The 22,119-nt window shown below is 37.4% G+C and overlaps 1 protein-coding gene across 12 annotated transcripts in view; it reads right to left on the bottom strand.

Moving 5' to 3' along the window:
- cacna1aa (calcium channel, voltage-dependent, P/Q type, alpha 1A subunit, a) overlaps positions 1 to 22,119 on the bottom strand; it is a 119,648-nt gene that overhangs the window by 78,881 nt on the left and 18,648 nt on the right. For all 12 annotated transcript variants that reach the window (XM_082138191.1, XM_082138198.1, XM_082138192.1 and 9 more), the window contains exons 2-6: positions 17,960 to 18,066; positions 17,622 to 17,761; positions 3,023 to 3,114; positions 862 to 1,014; positions 554 to 741 (exon numbers count right to left, since the gene is read on the bottom strand). In XM_082138191.1, coding sequence (XP_081994317.1) covers positions 554 to 741; positions 862 to 1,014; positions 3,023 to 3,114; positions 17,622 to 17,761; positions 17,960 to 18,066 — 680 coding nt within the window. The remainder of the gene's footprint in view (positions 1 to 553; positions 742 to 861; positions 1,015 to 3,022; positions 3,115 to 17,621; positions 17,762 to 17,959; positions 18,067 to 22,119) is intronic.

The following is a 22,119-nucleotide window of genomic DNA, read 5'->3' as shown; positions in this document are numbered from 1 at the left end:
AAACTCTGTATATTCGTTCAGTGTGCGCATGTCAAAAAATATATTCCGATTTGAAGCTTATGACATACACAGTAAATGCGCACATCAACCCGATCACATGTTTAGCGTTCATGTAAACACTACATTCAGATTCATCAATCGGAATGAATTCAGTCTGATTGAAACGAAAGTTGTGCACGTAAACATAGCCAATGAAGACTGGAGTAATGATGCTGAAAATTCAGCTTTGACATCACAGGAATGAATCACATTTAAAAAAATATATTAAAATAGAAAACAGTGTCCATGAAGTGTATAAAAAAATCTTAGTTTTTCAATCATATTTTTCAGTATTCATGTCATTTCAGTCATTGAAAAACATACCTTTATCCTTAATAAAAATGACATATTCCTAAAATAAGATTTTGGTCACCTTTGATCAAATAAAAATAAATAATTGCTTCTTTCTAATCTTGGTCTGTTCTTTTAAGGGTCTATTTAGGCATAGGTCAAAAATCCAAAAATGAAACGAGGAAGCTCTGTGGCATTAGTCAAGTGCTGCAATGCGACTTACATAGTATAGCAGGTCAGTCCAGCCCTCCATGGTGATGCACTGGAAGACTGTGAGCACGGCAAACAGGATGTTGTCAAACTGGGTAATACCATAGTTAGGTCCAAGCCAGTACTTTTTACATACTGTTCCATTAGGACACTGCCGAGCACCAGTTTCATTCCCGCAAGGAAACTCCTCTCGGATTTCATCTAACAGAAAGAATAGGGTGTAAGATAGAGAAAAATGTGAATTCTTTCATAATTAATTAAATTGTGATACTTGTGATTGTGACATTCCATGATCTCCACAACTGGCACTAAGTGACCTACCAGTGACTCTGTCAAAGCACGTGGTATGAAATTTGCCCATATAGAACTCTAGACCAATGATGGCGAACATGAGAATGGCAAAGAAGAGCAGCAGACCGATCTGCAGCAGTGGGATCATGGCTTTCATAATGGATTTGAGAACAACCTGCAAGCCTAGAGGGAAGAGAGCAAGCATATTGACATTGTCAGAGGTTTTAGTGTTTGTTTTTGCAGCATAAAATTGGATTACAAAACTTGAAAGCTTGTAATATGGCACAAAATGTATCATGTAAACTGTGCATCATCATACTTCAAATATACTAAATCAGCATATAAAAGCAATTCTTATGAACTGTATATTCAAGTCTTCTCAGATCATGAGATAGTTTTGAACGATGAATATAATGATATTTAATCTTCCCCTACACCAAGCCCTCAAATCACAGTTGCGGTTTCATTTTTAAACCGATCTGAAACCGAAATTGGTCACGTGACATGGAAGAATTAATGCCATTTGTCTTCAGCAGGGTTTATACAGGTTTTATGAAGACACATTTAAGACTTTTTAAGGCATTTTTAAGACCAAATAAAGAAAATTTAAGGAATTGATTGAAGGGAACACAATATGTCAATATGTTCTTTAAATGTAAATGTCTAGGGAGAAACACAATGATTTGGATTAACAACACTTCACAGTTTAAAAATACTACTTTCAACAGATATTGATTACTTTTTAATTAATTTTACAAAAATAGCTTGACTTGTTCTGCTTCCACCCACTAGAATATGGAATTATGTTTTACTGTACTTTCTGATCACACTGCACAAAAGTGACATTCTTCCTCTGTGTTTTTGTCTTGTTTTCCAGTGCAAATATCTAAAGAATCTTAAATCAAGATGCATTTACTGAGATACAAAATGACAAAATATGCATATTTTATAATATTTACTTGTTTTCTGTAAAACTGATTATGAAAATAGTTTATGATTAAAAAAAGAAAAAATATCTGCCAATGTGCTCAGAAAAGAAATCAACTTAATTCAGGGGGAAGTTTGCTAACTATTTGATAGATATAGTATGTTCTTGTCCTAAGCATAAACTCACTTAATTTTGTATATTTTTTCAAGACTTCATTTGCATTTCAAGTAAATGTATCTAGATTTAAAGATTTTAGATATTTGTATTGGAAAACAGGACAAAACAGGATATCAAATTTTCTTTGCAATGCATGCAACATTTAATGCCATGACTGTGAATATAAAACGTTCTCCTCTGATATAAGACCTTTTTAAGGCCATAATTTGTGTCAGGGTGAATTAAGACTTTTTAAGTCTTTTGTAAGACTCGCAGAGAGCCTGCTTCAGTGACTTCAAACCTAGTGCGATGCATTTTTGTTTTGTTCTTTTTGGAGCTTAGGAGTACAAATCGCATCCACTTTCATTGTACAGAAAGCATAATAATTAGGGATGCACTGAAATGAAAATTCTGGGCCCGAAAAATAAATGATTAAATGCAATAATTTTACTGAATCTGATTTTCTTTTTTAAATACAAGCCACTTTTAAAGTAACACACAAAAATTGGACAGAAAATAGGCCTATATTAAAATAATATTAAATATCAATATATTAATATCAATATATTATTATATTATTCTGAATTCAGTACTATGAAACAGAATCAGATTTAACAGATTGTTTTGGGGACTAATTATCAAAATAAAGTATAGACCTAGAAAGCTATTGTTATCAGAGCATGTGAGCAGATAGCAGGGAGCGGATCGGTGAAAAAGAGGGTAGCGTCATTTTACCAGAGTTACCCAGCATGGCTTTACCACACCATGGTACAGCACAGAAACAAGTCTACTACAGAGAAATTTTATCTCAGCACGTCTCAAACTCAGTTATTTGAGCGGACTTTGCTTTTCCGGTGAGTGCGAGCGGTCCATGTGGAGTGGAACACTGAGCAGTCGCTTCGAAGTTGTGCACCTTCGGAAGTGAAGCTGCTCACAAGGTTACAAAACATGCTGCGCAAGAGTGGAACCTGAGCGTCGAACATGGAGGGACGGGGCGGCATATTTTTGGATTATATTTTCGATAATTTTCGGCAGCCGAAATTTCGGTGCATCCCTACACATCCCTATACATCAAATTGAATCAATTGGAACAAATGTGTTACTCACTTGGAATCCCAGACACAAGTTTGAGAGGTCTCAATACTCGAACAGCACGCAGGGTCCTCAGGTCAAAGTCTGAGCCCACTGTTGACAGTATTCTGGAGAGAAATAACGTTACAGAATGAATTATAGAGGACCAAGACAACACAAAGTCAGTCACGAGGACTGACTTTAACTGACAGTTTAGTTGTTGTTTTTTTTTGAGAAAAACGTGTATAAATGGAGACAAAGGTGCATGAACAGAGCTCATGCATATCTATTTACATCGAGATTAAGCTAATGCCCATTCTGAACAATGACAAAATTAAAATCATAAATGATTGTATTTACGATTACCCATCGTATTTAAGTCCATGATTCACATACTGTAGCGTACAGTAGATGTCTGACCAGGTGAAACCTTAATACAGTCATTTATGATTTTAATTTTGGGCATTAGCATTCTGAACACTGACAAAATTAAAATCATAAATGACTGTATTAAGGCTTCACCTGGTCAGACATCTACGCTACAGTGTGTGAATCATGGAGTCAAATACGATAAGCAGTGGGCATTAATGGTTTGAGAGAGGATGGCACACACTGCCCGTCCCCCCGCGAATGTCAAAGGTCCATGCGCAGAGAATAGAGATAAATGTGGGTACCGCTGCTTTGTATTCATATGACCTTTATTTGTGCAGGAAAGTCACTGGAACCTGATTCTCTTTAGTGATAACATGCAGAGAAGAACAAAGACGCGAATACAACTGAATCAATACAGCATGGATAATGAAACATATATATGACACAGGAATTTTAATCAACATTCAAACCCACAGATGTAGCAACAAAATATCAGTTTTATCGCCACACAAAGCATGTCTTTGACGACAGTTGACAACCTAAACTTGCTTCATTGTGCATGACATTTAGAAAAATGTCCATTGAGATATTTTAACCTGTCTAAAACTGCTTTCATATGAGTGTCAACTGTTAAAGAAAGCTACTGCCATCATCTTTGTCTTTAGTAGAACAAACTTAAAGCAACTAAGGGCATAGAAAAAAAAGCAAAGGACATAGATGCAGAGAGGCAGCAATCATGGAGGTTGAAGGAAGACTAGTAATTCAGTTAATATTAATGTAAATTACTGGGGATGGACAGAAAGCCAAATGAGAAAGAAAGGGGAGAGAGAGAGAGAGAGAGAGAGAGAGAGAGAGAGAGAGAGAGAGAGAGAGAGAGAGAGAGAGAGAGAGAGAGAGAGAGAGAATGAACAGAGCAAAAGGGGAGGCGAAGAAAGAGAGCCAAAGGGGGTTGGAGGAGGAAAAGGGAACAGAGAGAGGGGAGGAGCTGGATGAGAGTGAGAGGAAGATGCTGACTGGCTGATTTATTCCCATCTCTCCTCGTCTATTTATAGAGCTGCAGTCTGAGAGCCACCACTGTCAGCTGTACCTGACTTATTATACAACACTTTCTCTCCCGTTCTCTAACACACTAACGCACTTATTTCTCTATGAGGGTGGGGACTTTTCATTGACTTCTACTGTTTTATAATGAGCTAATGATATTTCTGATTTGTAACCCTAAATCTAACCTTCATGGAAACCCTTATATTTTCCTTAAAAATATATATATATATATTTTTTTTTAAAGTCCTTATGGAGACTGTTGGCAGGTAATTTCAGGTTTTACTATTGAGGGACATTTGATCCACACAATGTGGGGAAATCCTGACTCACAGCTCATACACATTAACATCATGTTAACACATTAACAAACATACACATACACAAATAAAATGACCTAATGCTTGAGTGAACATTTTAAATGACCCTAAAAAACCTGAAACTAAAGTCAAACCATTCATAAAACACAGATTATTTGTCTTGTTGTTTACAAATTTTGTGCACATTTTGAAACAAAACAAAACATAACAAAACAAAAATCTGTTGTAACACTGTGAAAATGTTGGTGCCGTGGCCTACATGCATGTAAACAAAACAAAACAAAATTGTATTATATATTTAAATAAAATAAAATAAAATAATAAAATCTGTTGCCCTTCCTGGAGAACACCACCTAGCTCAAAGCCCCCAGGTAATTTAAGAATGAGACCCCTGTTGTAAAGGTATACATAAAAGTGTTTCTTCCACTAAACTGGTGTGCTAAGAGAGAGGCTTTGCTGTTTTGAGGAGGTTCAGTAAGGTGAACTGTGGGTGTGTGGGCTCCAGTGGAGCCCCCAAAGAATCTGACAGATTGGGCTTATGGGAAACAGAGGAGAACTCACAGGTGTTTACACTGCACTGACATGGGGCGGCCCACAGGGAGACATGTGCCAATCCATCTCACCACAATCCCAGACACACACTGTGAGTGTGAGAGAATGTGTGTACGGCTAGGTGTGAGAGAAAGCGGCAGTGTTTTTTGTAGCAGTGAACGTTAATGTAGGTCAGTGCTGCTACTAGTCAAAACACTACCGTTTAGTTACCAAAAATGTATGACTACTTGAGCAGCAGAGAAGTCAAAAACACATTCACGTTCTTTCTTTTTGTTTGTTTACACAGAGTCGATGAGGATGACAACTCCCACAACAGACTTCCTCACAATACACCATATCCCCATAGCAACCGGCAATTCCTCATTCAGACAGTTTCTACGGTTACTGGGCCCTTCTCATTCATAACTGTTTCCATGGGAACAAGAGCCATTTCTCATTGATAGAATCTTAGCATCAATGTGCTAACAAGGCAAAAGGAGGGGTTTAATGGATCTAAAAACATACAGCATCTACATACTCTGCAATATGTCCAATACACAGTAAATTATTGTTTTTACAAAATTAAATAGCCATAGCATAATCTCTACATACATATGCGGGAAAACAAACATGTTTAGTCACTGTGAAATATTAAAGTGCCCCTATTATGGATTTTTGAAAATGACCTTTCATGTAGTGTGTAACATGACTCTAAGTGATTGAAAACATCCTGCAAAGTTTTAAATCTGAAAGTGCACCACCGTATATAAAGTTATTGTCTTTCAAAAGTAAGAGTCGACTGAGTCAATGAAATGAATCGTTTTTCAAACAAGTCATAAGCCGTTTCGTTGTGACGTCAAGACGAAACATTAGCATATTGCCCGCCCACTTATTGCGCGAGATTTAGAGAGATTGATTCATCTGATGAGTCGTTTGAGAATCATTGAAAATCATTGAAAATGTGGTGATTTGCAAATGTATATTATGAGGAAATTAAAAAAATTTTTTTACTTTTGATGCATGTAAACCTGTTGTAGGAGACTCCAAAACAACATTAGGAAACTTTAAAATAACATAATAGGAGCACTTTAACTAAAACATTCTACATGATTTATCATGTGACCATAAAGGAACCCATACAAACGTTTATGAACATTTATGAAGATTTTAAAACAGATTTACTCAAATGATTCTGAAATTGATTCTCATATGCTCGAATCTCCAGCACTAAAGGATCATTTTAGTTTTCCTATTTCTCTGTGCATGTTTTTAAGGAAAGCAAGTCAAATGTTGTTCTGAAAGAGTTTTGATGTTAGCCAATCCGTTCTGGAAATAGCATGTGAAAGTCATGTTAAGAGTTTTAATGTTTAATATTACAGCCTGGTGTGGTGACATGGGAGTGAGGAATAAGAATAAGTTGCAAAGGATAGTGAGAAATAAAAAATAAAAAAATTACACAGACTGATAAACTGTATTTGCTGGCAATACACAGAAAAATAAGAAGGGTATATCTGAATCCACACCACACTTAACTCTAATAATGCTTCCCTCTGGAAGAAAGTATAAGGTTCCAAAATTCCCTAAAAAAGTATATAATAACATTATTTTATACCAGTGGCAGTTAGAATATTAAATGAAGGGACTGGGGAAACTCTTTTTGAGAATAACTTTTACACTGTATATTGTGTATAACTTGTTTTTATGAAAAGCCAAAGGAGAATTTCCCCATTGGTGGACAATAAAGTTGAAACTAACTAACTAAATACATAAGGTCCACACAAGGTAACACACACACATATTTACATTTATGCATTTAGCAGACACTTTTATCAGAAGCGACTTACACAGTTGACTGAGTAGGGTGAACTTGACACTAATAAATTCCTCGGACAATACAAGTACAATCAATGACCCTAACTGAAGGCATAAAATTTATATATGTGATAAATTGCATAATAAATAGCATTATTTTTTTTGAAAAGTGAATTTAATGTTAAAACAAAAGTATATGTTACACCTAAATGTGAGGTTTAATTTGAGAGAATTTATATTATATTATATATTACCAATAGTAATGTGAAATGAATTCTAATTATATATATATATATATATATATATATATATATATATATATATATATATATATATATAAATAGCATAATTTGTTTTGAAAAGTTAATTTAATGTTAAAACAAAAGCATATGTTACACCTAAATGTGAGGTTTAATTTGAGAGAATTTATATTATATTATATATTACCAATAGTAATGTGAAATGAATTCTAATTATATATATATATATATATATAAAATTAGAATTCATTTCACACTATTGGATGCAACCTCAATCAAATATTTCATAATAATTTTTTGGGAACAGCTAATCCATTGGTGTACAGGAAGGTCTTATTGTAATGTTTTGGCTATTTTCATAATTTAACCATAAATGATGTTTTTGTGCACTCTCTGCTTCATGTTGCAGCTGTTTTACATCAGATTTCAATGTGTTGTTCAGTGTATTTCTATCGGAAAATAAAGAGAAAAAGGGAAAAAGAGAAAGGGCTATTAATGTGTGTTATATCAAAGGACCAGAGCTGAGGTGTTGAGAGGGGACATATCATTTCATCTTCAAAGTGCTCCTCAACTGAAAGACACATCCGCCATTTACCTTCCACAGCAAAGAGAGAACAGCTGTGAGCAGAGAGAAAATATCAGCATGTGACTGTGTGAGGAAAGAGAAAGTTCTTGTGTCTCAAGGTTTTGCTGGATGATTGATCATCTGCAGTAGTGAAAAACAGGTTACTGCAGCAGCTCCTGCATAGACTGCTTTCATTGGCTTGCTCTGCTTCTCCTCTCTCTTAGTCTCTCTCTCTCTCACACACACATACAAGCCACTGCTTGTTTCCAACCTACTGCTTCTCCGGTTGCATCCTTCCCTGTCTCTTCTCTTTCTCCTCTCTCAAACATGGAAAGACAAGCCCAAGATCACGCTGAAATTCATTCCACCAGCCACAGCTTCTCTTACCCGTTTCCCTTTTCTCCTTCACCCTTGCTTATGTATTTATTTGTCCATCTTATTAGAGTTTGAATTCTGAAAATATGCACATACATCTGTTAAACTGGACAATTGCTCAGCCTACTTCAAACGTTCACTGTGCACATGATGAAGACTAAGAATAGAGTGAGTAGAGAGAAAATGGCTGCAGCAAACATGGCTATAGCTCTCCTCCCTACTGCAGCCAACACACCCTCTGACCCATTTACACACAGACACACACACACACAGTCTCTGAAAGATCAAACAGGAGAATCTCATTATGTACGTACACATATAAACACAAATACATACAGTTGTGTTCAAAATAATATCAGTGTGTTTAAAAAAGTGTGTAAAGCTCAAAATCCTTATTTTTAATTTCAATACACGCAAATTCATTGAGAACACTGCACATTCTATTCGAAATCAAAACGTATCAAAAGAATACGTGTAAAAAAACAATAATTTTGTTTAATCAAATTTGTTTTTACTTTATAGAAAGTGAAGAAAAGGGAATATTAGGCTGTTCAAAAAAAATAGCAGTGTCTGCATTTTGCTTTACAAAGTCAAACATTTACTTGTATAACCACGGTTTCTGAGAACTGCTTCACATCTGTGTTGCATGGAGTCGACCAACTTCTAGCACCTGTGAACAGGTATTCCAGACCAGGACAACTGCACTACATAACAAAATTCCACAGCATTTCTTGTTTTTTGCCTCAAAAACAGCATTTTTGATGTCACCCCACAAGTTTCTATTGGATTAATGTCCGGGGATTGGGCTAGCCACTCCATAACGTTAATCTTGTTGGTCTGGAACCAAGATGCTGCTCGCTTACTGGTGTGTTAGGGGTCGTTGTCTTGTTGAAACACCCATTTCAAGGGCATTTCCTCTTCGGCATAAGGCAACATGACCTCTTTAAGTATTTTGATGTACTCAAACTGATCCATGATCTGTTGTATGTGATAAATAGGCCCAACACCATAGTATGAGAAACATCCCCATCATGATGCTTGTGCCAGTACTCATAGGTAACTTTAGATCTTCTTTGATCACCCTGGAGCTGATCATTGGCTGCGTCTTTGTCTTTTTTGCTATTCTTTGATCCATTCGAATGATAGCTTATGTTTCCACGTCTTTTGTTTTGGTTGCCATTTTAAAGCATTTGATATCATTTTAGCTGAGCAGCCTATCACGTTCTGAACTTCTTTATATATTTTACCCTCTCCAATCAACTTTTTAATCAAAGTGTGCTGTTCTTCATAAAAATGTCTGGAACGGCCCATTTTACTCAGATTTTCAGAGAGAAATGCACTATAACCACCATGTACAGTACAGTACTGCCTTTGTCCTTAAATAAGGGCCACTTGTTTTACAACAGTTTTTATTTTGAATATTTATATTCGGTCTGCAAACTTCTCTTTGCTATATCATCAAATATGCAAATAATAATTAATAAAAATTGACAATTAATAATAATAAAAATATATATAATAATAGCATTTTATAATAAATTAGCATTTCATTTTTATATATTTTAAGATTTTAGTTGGCAATGTGCTAATAAGACTTGTGTCTTTAGGTTGCACATCTATCCTGTTACCATCATATTGTTCCTTTTAAAATATTTATGACACTTACTACACATATTTTATTTTGTTAGGTTTTACATAATTGGACGAGACTAATATGCCAAAACTACAACAATGACATTGTACAGTAAAATTTGGTCATTCAAAAGTAGAAATGTGCAAAAAAATATCAGCTTTAAATTCTCTATGAATCACCTTGTAATTTCACCTTGAGCACAAGGCTTAAAATGTCAATCCTGTTAGAATCAACCCTGTTTTCTCATAATTATATGCCCTTGTTAATGTTATATTAACTTATTCAAATTTACCTCAAGTAGCTATTCATCACATTTATTTATCTAACAAAACGTTTAAATCTTACAAAAGTTTACTGAAAAGGGCACCAGGTTCTTAGAATAACACAACCACACGAAAACTCTGCACTTCTACCCCTCTTCAGTACAGCTCAGAATATGACAGAGCTGAGAATCAGTTCACTGCTGATGTGACGGAGCACGTCACATGATAAATGTTTTTGCCACACATCTACCTCCTGCACATTTTTCAATTTTCACAACACCCACCATGCGTTAAACTACCAATAACAACGCATGATGAGATCCAGCAGTTCTGTGTTAGTAATCATGCTAACTGAGCTACAATGGTTGATCAATCAAGCTTGTGGATTGTAGGTCAAGTGGCAATATCTGCCTGAGCCAACCTTTTAGCACCTCTCCTTTCAGTTCCTAGTTCTCTAAATTACAAACTAAATTGGATATGTAAGCGAATTTGATGTACGCAGAGAGGGATGGCAAGGCTAGAACATATGCTGGAGAAGTAATGTACTGCAAGATGATAGGCAGTGCAGACATTATAACACTATAGATTAAAATTTCACAGTATTTTTTTCAGAAACATACAATACCATTCAAGGGTTTCAGGTAAGACATTAAATTGACATTAAAGATATTTTTCATTTAAAAAAATACTTCTATTTAAAAAAAATCCTGTTCTTTTGTACTTTCTATTTCTTTAATTTCAGTATTTATAAATGTTTCTTGAGCACCAAGACTGAAGACTGGAGTAATGAAAATTCAGCTTTGCCATCACAGGTTGAAATTACATTTTTAAATATATTAAAATAGAAAAGATTTATTTCAAATGGAAATAATATTTTACAACATTACTGTTTTTACTCGGGTAATACAATGTTTCATAAAAAAAAAATAAAAAAAAGCCTTTTTGAGCATAATTTACATCTTTAAAAAAATCATTAAAGAACCTTAACTGCCCTAAACTTTTGAACAATTATCATTATCATCAGATGCAGATCAGGAAACTCATAAGATCCACATTCAGCAGGGTACCCAGCTAACGTTTTGGCAAAGTTCTCTCAAAGTTCTCAACAAACATTCTCCAAGTAACGCTAATAGAATGTTATCTGGTCTTTAATAATGTTCTCAAAACGTTCGCACATGTTTATATATATATATATATATATATATATAAACATAGTAGAACAATATAAAACATATTAGCTACTAATTAGCAAACCGTTTTTAGAACATATTTTTGTTTGGGAAAAATGTAACTGGTGCACATGAACTATTCTAGAATCTGAGCCTCAGTATTGGCATCCACCATTCTGATTATCTTAAAAGTGCAACATCAACTTAAACGTAAAAGCCTGTTCATGCCAAATTCAGGGCTACTAAACAATAAGTAAATACATTTTCACATAGTTTTCACACAAACCAGTCCATTACTGAATTTTTGTTATTCGCTTGAAATGTTTTGGATACCTGAATTAATGCCCTTTAAAATAACCATAAAAACATCTGGCCATTTAGGAAATAAAGGAGTATGTCAAGACGCTGTGGGAATGCCCCTGCGTGATTGCGTCATGAAGCACGTGTAGAATCAGTCCAATGGTGTGACGAGACGTCATAGGCGGGTGACGTCAGACCAGGAAACTATAAAGCATATACCTAGAAACAGACCACGCTAACTTCTGTGTCTTCAGCAAGCGCTCTTTGTGATACGGTGATATATCATGGCGAACAAGCAGCAGTTCAAGCAGTGTGCTGTCCCTTGCCCTCGTTTCCTTATGGGTGGGGACACACACAAACTGTGTGTAGCTTGTTTGGGAGTGGAGCATGCCCAGTCAGTTCTCGAGGGGGCTGACTGTGAGCATTGCGATAAGCTGTCCGTGAGGACGCTCCGCTCCTGCCGGGCGATCTTTGAGGAGTACGGTTCGGTTCACGTTCCCCAGGGTGCGGGTCCCGCTGTTGCTGAGGCACAGCGGTGACGCACATCTTGGGGTTCGCAAATGGATCTGACAGAGGGGTTTGAGACGGGCCCAGCCCTATCTCTGCCTTCACCTGCCAGATTCAGTGCCTTGTCTCAGGGAGAAGCATGCGCTGCGGTTTCTTCTCCCCGATGCGAGGTAGCAGTGCTACAATTATCCAGTTCTGAGGATCTGGATGTTGTAAGCATTGATGCAGGGGATTTTGAGGATTCGCCACCTCATACCCCTGCTTATGAGGAGCTTATAGAGGTTGTGACTCGTGCTGTCGCTAAATTAAATAGAGTGGCCAGCCGAGAAAAAGGAAGTTCAAAAGAAAAGTTTACTAGATTAAATATTTCTACCATCTAGATCACAACCTCCTCGTCGGGGGTGTCGAGGTCGTGGAGAAAGCCAGTGTCATATCATGTGTTTAACCCACAAACATCAACTATAGCAATACTATGGGATTAAAACAACATGGTTATGTGACGATGCCTCAGGCTGAAGAGACGCTTGCGAGCTATCTCTCTCCTGAGTCAGCATCGCCACTAAAAGCCCCGATGTTACCCACCAAGCCATTAAAAGCCACTTCAGCACTGGTGGGTAAAGCATATTTGGCAGCAGGTCAGGCTGCAGCTTGCTTACATACTATGTCCAGTTTGCAAGCATATCAGGCTGACCTGCTACGGGACATGGATAAGAGTGAGGAAGTCGGTGCTGACGCAATTCGAGAATTGCGTTGCGCAACAGATTTGTCTCTTGGGGCCACCAAGGAGACGGCCAAATCAGTAGGCCGGTCTATGGCAGCCCTGGTGGCCACGGAGAGGCATCTTTGGTTAAATCTGGAGAATTAGAAATGGAGACTTGCAAGCCTTGTGGGTTGTTCCTTCGTGTCTGGAATTTGCACCTGGTATGGTGAAAGCCTTCCTTCACCCTAGGCCGGGTTATGTTCCTAAGGTCCCAACTAATGTTGCAGGTCCCATTATGCTACAGGCCTTCTGCCCTCCACCATTCTTATCATCAGATCAGGAAAAAATTGCTATGCCCTGTTCGGGTTTTGGATGCCTATGTCCACAGAGCTGCCCTGTGGCGAAGGTCGGATCAATTATTTGTCTGTTTCGGGTCACCTAGGAAAGGGTACCCAGCATCTAAGCAAAGAATGAGCAAGTGGGTGGTTGAGGCTATCTCACTTGCTTATGAAGCGGCGGGTCAGCCTTCACCTATGGCTGTCCGGGCCCATTCTACCAGAAGTATGGCTGCCTCAAAGGCTTTACTGTAGGGTGTCTCCCTTCATGACATTTGTGATGCGGCAGGCTGGTCCTCACCGCACATATTTGTGAGATTTTATAACTTGGATCTAGGCCCCCCTTCAGGGTCTAGAGTGCTTGTTTCTTGGTGTGTGCTATGACTTCACACAGACAGGCATTGGTTATTATGGCATCGTGGATATAGTGTTCCCACAGCGTCTCAATTCAGCTCGAGTTCCCTTGAAAGGGAACGTCTCAGGTTACGTATGTAACCCTGGTTCCCTGAAGAGGGAACGAGACACTGCGTCGCCCTGCCATACTTCCTGCATGCTTGTGAATGCCTTGCTTCAGCCTATCAGAAGCTAGCACGGTCTGTTTCTTTCTGGGTATGCTTTATAGTTTCCTGGATTCTATGCAATAATTATGGTAACTTTTCATTAAGACAACTAAGGAGAATTTAAGAGCTTTATAGCCTGGATCCCATGAAAAGGATGAAGCTATGACTTTTTCTTCTGTGTGGATATGTTCCTTTCTAATAAACTTTAATTGAAGTTAAATATTAAATAAAGAGCCTGCAATATAATGCAATATTAAAGTTGTTAAACACATTTGCAGTATTTTCAAAAATATCTATTATTATTTGGTTCTGTCATTTATTTATTCATTGATTAATTAATTTATTCCAATTTAAAGGCCTTAACCCCAGTAAAACTTCAGGCTAAGTCCATTACCACCTCTGTCTCACAAGGTGTTCCCCAGGGTTCAGTTCTTGGGCCTTTACTCTTCATCATCTATTGAACAATTTTTTTTTTTTTATTATTCTCTCTCCTTCCTCCCTCACATTTCCTCTCTTACCAAATCTGCCTTCTTTCACCTCCAGAATATTACAAGTTTACGTTAGTTTTTAAATATCAATGATTCTGAGACCCTAGTCTAGCTTTAATTACCTTTCGGCTAGACTACTGCAATTCTCTTTTCTATGACTTACCCAACACAACAATAAATAAGCTCCAATATATTCAGAACTCAGCAGCCAGGGTCCTCACATATGCCAAGAAATCTTCCCACATTACTCCTTTTTTAAACAGACTACACTGACTATTAAAAACAATTTAAAGTAAACTCCTTACAGTAGACAAATGTGGAATTTTTTTTTTTGCTGTTTCTGGAAATCTTTTTGCTTTGACCTCATATCTAGTGAAAATGTATTTATGCTTTTAATGTGTTGAAGCCTGGAATATTTATACTCATTGTGTGCTTACTCACTCTGTATTGGAGATTTGATTATTATTTTAATTTTTTTAAATAAGAATTAGTCCTGTAGTAGAAAACGTTGCTGCACCAAGATCACCAGTTTACCATGAAGGGGGCCCTTGGGTTTGCTACAGCCCCAGGGCCCTATGTGTTTTTTATCCAGGCTTGGATGAGAATACAACTTATTAAAATAAATCAAATATGTGTTTTGTGCATTACATTGTTCTGTTCATTATATTGTTCATGTTTTTAAATAAGTATACTGTAAGCTCGACATGCCATTATAAGGCAAAAGCAAATCTAAGTGTCTAACCATCAGGTTTTCAAGTTATACTCTTCCTTCCTTCCTTTGCAAAAATCATGATTGTCTACAGCCCTGTGCTGTCCAATCATTCTTCCTTCTGTATGGTTCTCTTTTTTCTGTCAAACTCTCTCTCTCTCTCTGGTGACATTTGTAGTGTGTCCTCACCGCTTGTATCCACAGTGCTGCTCTGATCTTAGCTCACCATGAGCTCATTAGGTCAGGAGAACAACATCACTCGCCGTGTGGTTACACCTCACATACACACTCACGTCAACACGAAAACATGCAGAATTAACGTAAAATAAACCAAATTCACAAAAGCATTCCCCCATAAAACTTTTAAAAAACAGAACATAACAGTAGGCAATATTTCAAATGGCTTATTTGTATATTTAAAATACCAACACAGACGTTTAAAAAAGCTTGCTGGGTAAATTCACTAAACAGTGGCACCACTTTTGCACCTGTTTTATTCACTAGCCACCCTTAATCAAGTTTAACCAGGCATTATCTAAGCTTTCCTGTAATTCAAACATAAATGTAAATGTAAAATCTGCATCAGGTGTATTAAAATTAAGTCTTTGTCATTCTTTTCAGCACAAACACACCTTTTTCTATTCTAAATAGGATCATTATAGAGTGCCTGACACCGTGTCCTAACTACACGCCACGCGATGCTGCAACACGCGATAAAAGGTATCTTTTCCAATTTAATCAGAGTTTTTGTCCTAACCAGCCGCGACGGCGACACGTGACAATTCTATTTTAGAAACGCTTTTTATTTTTCTGCGACATCGCGCTGGAACAACAAACACAAAGGGCCTTATTTTAACGATCTGAAGCGCAAGTATCAAATGCGAAACGCAAGTAACTTTGTGGGCGGATCTCGGGAAATCTAAAATGTGTTGGTCTGAAGTAGCTACATTACTCATAGGTGTGGTTTGGGCGTAACGTGAAATAAACCAATCAGAGCATCATCTCACATTCCGTTTAAGAGCAGGCGCGCTTGTTCCATGGCGGCTTGCTATTATAACGGCGGATTTGCCAGGCGCACACCAGGAGCGGTTCACAGCCGAGGAGACCGATGTTCTCGCCAGGGCCGTAAAAGACAGAGAAGTGACATTGTATGGGGATGGGAGAAACCCACCCAAATAAGGTTAAACAGGCATATAATAATTTTGGTAAATGTGTAAGCTAGATTTATGCCTATTTTTTCACATCTTCATGGACACCACAATGATTTCCCTCATGTGGAATATTTTTCCTTGTAATTATGTATGGTTTGCAAAAATGGCAACTGCTGTGTCTGTGTGTAGATGAAAGAAGCAAAGTGTATGCGCGTTGTGCACACGCTACATTATGGCCAAGCATGTGCCCTTAAAATAGCATCTGAACGCGCCACTGAAAACGCGAATTGTTTTCTGGAACTACAAAATAGCACCAGGGAACGTTTGCGCCAGAACACGCCTCCTCTTTTCGCTGAACTGCCCCCGGGAGCGCAAGTTCATTCCCTAATTTACCGACGTGCATCTGTGGAGGGAAAAGTCCGCTGTGCGTCGGGTGCAAAAAATGAATGATATATGTGTCGTTGTACAAAGTCAATTGCGCTGGGTGCAAGATAGGGCCCAAAGTGTGGCAATATGATAATCTCAGGTACTGTTTATGTGCTTTATTTAATTTTGAAAGCATGCAATGTGATATAATTTAGTGCTCCCAGCTTTGTAGCTGTAAAAGCAACAATGGATAATTCATCTCAGATCTTGAAATTAAACAAATGGAAACAAGAACGTTCAAACTGTGAACAAACAAGTGTATTCTTTGACAAAGATTGTTTTAGTAACTCAGTAGCCTATGTATTTTTAATGTTTAAATGGTGTAATATTTGTGAATTTGATTATGTAGCCTACTTATCCATTTTCTTGTGAGTGCCATCAAGATTACTCTCTGGTACTGTGCACTTGCCGTGAGACTCCGCCCACACGCTGTTCTGATTGGCTGTGGGTTTTGATTGATTTTGACGTATCTCGCAGTCGCGTCGCGTCTAGTGTGGACAGACAAATTATTTGTCGCTGGAATCTTATCACATCGCGTCTGGTTAGGACACGGTGTAAGTCAGTGCTATCTGCCTGGTGCAATTATTGCTATTACTGCTCATAAAAAGCATGTGGCAGGGACAGTACTTCAAAGTAAAACAGTAACAATGGGCCCTTTTCACAGACTGTGAATGCATTTCCACTGTTATCAACATCGCAAATGTAGTAAAGTTTTTTATTTATTTTTTTATTCTTATTCTTATTATTATGCTATACTTTGTGTTATATTACCTTGGCATTAAAGTACAAAACACAATCTCTGGAAATGTGGAAAGGGTCCATACCAACATTTCTGCAGTATCGGTACCAACACAATGCTTTCAAATACGGTCATATTTGACAGATGACCTCCGAATATCGATACAGAACTTATTTCTTAAAAAAATGAGTGTGCTTAATAGCCTACAGGTTTTTGCTGTGACATCAAAATTGGTGTAGAGAATTTAGAAATTTCCCTTAGTATTGGATTTGCATAATTCCTAGTGAACCGGGTGCTAAAACTATGCAGTGTGACAAACAACTGTATCAGTGGGTGCAATTTATTGTAATTGAATGCAGATGTGTTTGTTCTGACTTACCCAGTAAGCACAACTACAAAGTCCATGACATTCCAGCCATTACGTAGGTAAGAGCCCTTGTGGAAGGCAAAGCCCAGGGCCAAGATCTTAATGCCTGACTCGAAACAGAAAATGCCGATGAAGTAAGGTTCTGTATCCTCCTGTGAGAGAGAAGACAAAGGGATGGACAAAGAGAAACAAGAGTGTGCAAACAGGAATCAACCACTGGACTTCTTCAAAAAGAATGATTTCAGAGACCAATTAGTTATTAGTTATTGTGTTTTCCGTTGAGTTATGTAGATTCTGGTATTACAGTATACTGAAACAAAGAAACACTGATAAACACAACTGCAACTCACCAAGCGCTCTGACATAGGGGTCTTGTCCCCATCTGGAAGGTGTTGTTCCAGAGCTAGGACAATGCAGTTAGCGATGATGGTAGCCAGGATCATGTACTCAAATGGAGTGAGAATCACAGGTCAAGGAAAACTTTTAAAACAACATGAATGCTACAACAGTTAAATACTCCTTTCAGAATATGTGGGTTTGTACAAATTGCTTTTAGTTTATGAATGATATAGACATAAGAAAAAATATAAATATTTATAATATATGCATATTTATCATTTCATATTTAAAACTTTAACATTACATTAAATAACAATATTTAAAATTAATATAATAAAATATAATAATAATATAAAAGGAAGCAACACACAATATAATATATACAATTGGAAAAGGATCATTCTTGTAAATTTTGTTATAATTTTGTATTGTGGAATAAGCCATGTAAATATTTTTTGAGGTTTCTTGAGAGCAGCTCTAAATTAAAAAAAAAGTTTTATGATCTTTTTTTCAAGATTTAATCCCTTTATTTTTTCGAAAATGCTAAACATCTTACAGACACTTCAACGGGTATGTAAACTTATGAGCCAAAGACTCTCTGAACATCAGTGAAGAATCAATACATCTGATTCTGAGAGGGCAGACATTCAAACAGTCGCCCTAACTGGATTACTTAGCAAAATCACATTAAGCCCCTTGTGCTAAATACAGGTCAAGTCAAATACAGCAGTGATTTTGCTGAGTTCAACTGAGAATCAAGCCCCACCTCACTTTGAAACTACTTCAAATGGTAAATGTAGCATAATGCATGGGCCAAACAACATCTCACATCATCTCCTTGTGCGGCTGGCTGAGCCTGTGGCAAATAAGCTGGTATTCATGCTGAAGTAACACACGCAGTGGATGAGTATGAGTCAGGCAGATTCTGTATGCTTTAAATGACCTCATCACTCGCCGCTCGTATTTACTGCAGGCCAATTTGTGTATGTGTGCATGTGTGTTGAGAGTCATATGAGCTTAGAAGGTTAGAGCCGCCTTTGTGATTCAAAGTGACATGCCTCTTTGGCTCACTAAACACAAGAACTTAAGAGTGGGTAGGATACGACTAGCAGGACTGTCACACACACACAAGCTGTTTCAAAACCTAGTGAGCTGCCATTTAAAGCAATTTCAAGACGACAAATTATTTATTCTCTATTGTGACATACATCTGTGTGAAACGGATTATCGAAAATGAAAAACAAATGAAAAAAATACAGGCTTTCTATCCACTGGTTGTTCATTGGATGGAGGCTGATCTATTTGTGAGCTTGCCGTTGTTTGTGCTAAACATATGCACTGATGACTAATTTACAATAAGATCAATACCATGCATTTAGAGAATAAATAGAGTGAATTTTAATTCATCATAGACTCAGTCCCAATGCAAAGGCTGCTCCACTCGTTTTGGGCTAATTCTAAGGCAGAATAGAATGCATCCTTCATGACTACATAACATAATCCCAGAAGGGTTTACTATGAGCTCAGTGCAAAAATAATTCCAGAGAGAAATATCAATAAAAATGATAATTCAATACCAAAAACTACCTAATTAAAAACTGACTATTTTTATTTGTGAGTTGTGTATTTTTATGCTTATATGCTATCATGGCAAATTCCATAAAGGTGACTTGCTTTGTATCTTATACAGTAGGCTGACTTTTAGCAAAGCAACAAGCTAATGGCACATTAAAGGGATATTTCACCACCAGTGTTGGGGAGTAACTAGTTACATGTAACAAAATAAATGTAACTGTAATCCGTTACAGTTCCTAAGAAAACAAACGTGTAATTAAATTAGTTGCTTATGAAAATGTTAACAATTACAAAAGGGGTTACATCTGAATAATTTCTGTAAAAGCTAGGATATGGTAAATAATATTCATTTGTTGCTTTGCCTGTTTTTGATGTGCATGATGCCTCCTGGCATTTAAAGTCTGTTTAGTAAAGTAATGCTATTCTGATGCTTTTGATTTGCTCTTTTGTTTGAATTTGTAGCGCACCACATCTGCCGGTTATATCAATCCACATTGCTGCTGAAAGCTTTAGGCTACAACCTGTCTGAGAGTTGCCACCATGGCAAATGATAAAAATGCATTCCAGTGCTGGAAATGTAAAGACCGTTTCATCAAGAAATCTGTATTTAACCTCAAGTAAAAAGTAACCTACAATCTCAAAGTAAAAAGAGGTGCTAAAGTCTGATTTTGTGGTGGCTGATTCAAGTGATGAAGGTTTTGAAAGTCCAACAGTAATCAGTGTTGAGTCCTGCTGTAAGGTTAACCTTGCCTGGTTTAAATTTTGGCACAACAGTTGAAAACAGTCATTAGAAATTAAGAAAAGTAATCAGATGTAATCAGTTACATTACTTCAATAAAGTAATTGAAATAGTTACACTACTTAATACATTTTAAATACGGTAAATTGTAACCTTTAACCTAATACACTTCCAAAAGTAACCTTCCCAACACTGTTCACCACTGGCTAAATGGACTTTCAATTAAACTTGGCTGCCAATGCAGTTGAAATCATTGCTACCTGACAAGAGAAAACAAAGAAAAAAGACTGTTGTCTTCAAATAGGTAGGAAAACTTCAACACCCATAATGTACCGAGTGTGTTGCCGTCCAAGGCCACTCCAACCAGTCTGCTATGGATACGCTTACCAGAGTCAAAAACTGCCTTGCTTAACTTTTATACTTATATATAACTTTAGTTATAGTGGTGTAGACTTGTATCCGGGTGCAAGAATTCAAAGAGCGTTTAGAAAGTTACTTTTTTTTATTTCCAGTGAAGGATTCAGCACATTGTAGGCAGTGCCTAAAGAATCGTAAATATGGAGAGTACACCGAGGTGGAAAAAGCTCTTTGTTTATAGTGAACATTTCCAACTGGAATACCAAAAACACAGTGTTTTGGGCCAAACTGAGGAGAAAAACTGAAAGAAACTGCCATTCCGTCAGTTCCAATGCAAAATGCTGTCGCTTACTGGTATGAAAGCTGTTGCCATAGTGTTCCATTTTTACCATAATGCTGTTTAAAGAGTAAACAATGTATGATACAATTATCAGTGATAATACCCTTACACTAGCTTTTTGTTAATAACCCAGATTCGACTGTCCATGGGCGGGGATGTAAAAAATGCGTAAGTATCTACAGTTAGCCCATATGAATTTCTTTGAATGTTAATTCATTTTAATTGTACCTTCAATTGAATTCTACATCCTGTTTGCTACCTCAATTCAAATTCAGGAATTTAAAAGACATTCTCAGTTAATCTTTGAATGACACACAACACTTATTACAGCCCATATCACAGTAGCCTGGTGACCTCCAGAGACAAAAATCGCCATCAGAATGAACAGGTTGTAGTGTGTAAAACAGCATGAGGCGTTACTGAAAAAAAGAGGGAATGATTCATTTCAGTGTGGCATAAGCTGAAATATCTGTCGAAGCAGAGAGAGAAGGAGAGATCTGGCAGGCTTTCACAGGATCTGAACAGTAAAGACTCCAGCTCCTGTAATACCCGGCAGCCCGTCCAGCATTACAACACATTAACAAACTCTGTGCCTTTTAATAAGTCTGCCTGGCTTCTGCTCCGAGTGTGTGTGCATGTTCTTCCACATGCATGCATAATGATATCAATGTTGTTGTGTGTGATCATTCTAGTGTCTACTTTAAATACTACTGTTTGTGTGTGGGAGTGTGTGCGTTCACACACCCATCGGGATGGTGTGATGAAAGGGAAAGTGACGCACTCTTCCTCTCTAGTAGGGTGGATGAATGGACATCCTGTTCCTGCTCTAGAGGCCAGTGTTTGTGATATGGCCGCAGAGTGTGATGTGGCCGCAGCGTGCGTTTTGATGCTTTGAAGACCCTTCTTGCTCACTCTCCTGCATTGTGAAAAAGGCGCCCATTTAAAGATAGGATGAATATGAGACAATGCTATGATGTGCCCCGCCAGAAAACTGTTATGAATTATGAACCCACCTTCCTCCCTCTGCACAAAACTATATATAGCAATGCCATTGAGATAAAAGAAAGTGGTAGACAAAGGAAGGGAGAAACTGTCCTTTCTCTGCCTGTGTGAGTGTGTTTAAAGTGGCCTCAGCGGCGCTGGCCTTGTGAATGCTATCT

Source organism: Leuciscus leuciscus (assembly GCF_965113295.1).
Source record: "Leuciscus leuciscus genome assembly, chromosome: 1".
Lineage (NCBI taxonomy): Eukaryota > Metazoa > Chordata > Actinopteri > Cypriniformes > Leuciscidae > Leuciscus > Leuciscus leuciscus.
This window is presented reverse-complemented; position numbering and strand designations above follow the sequence as displayed.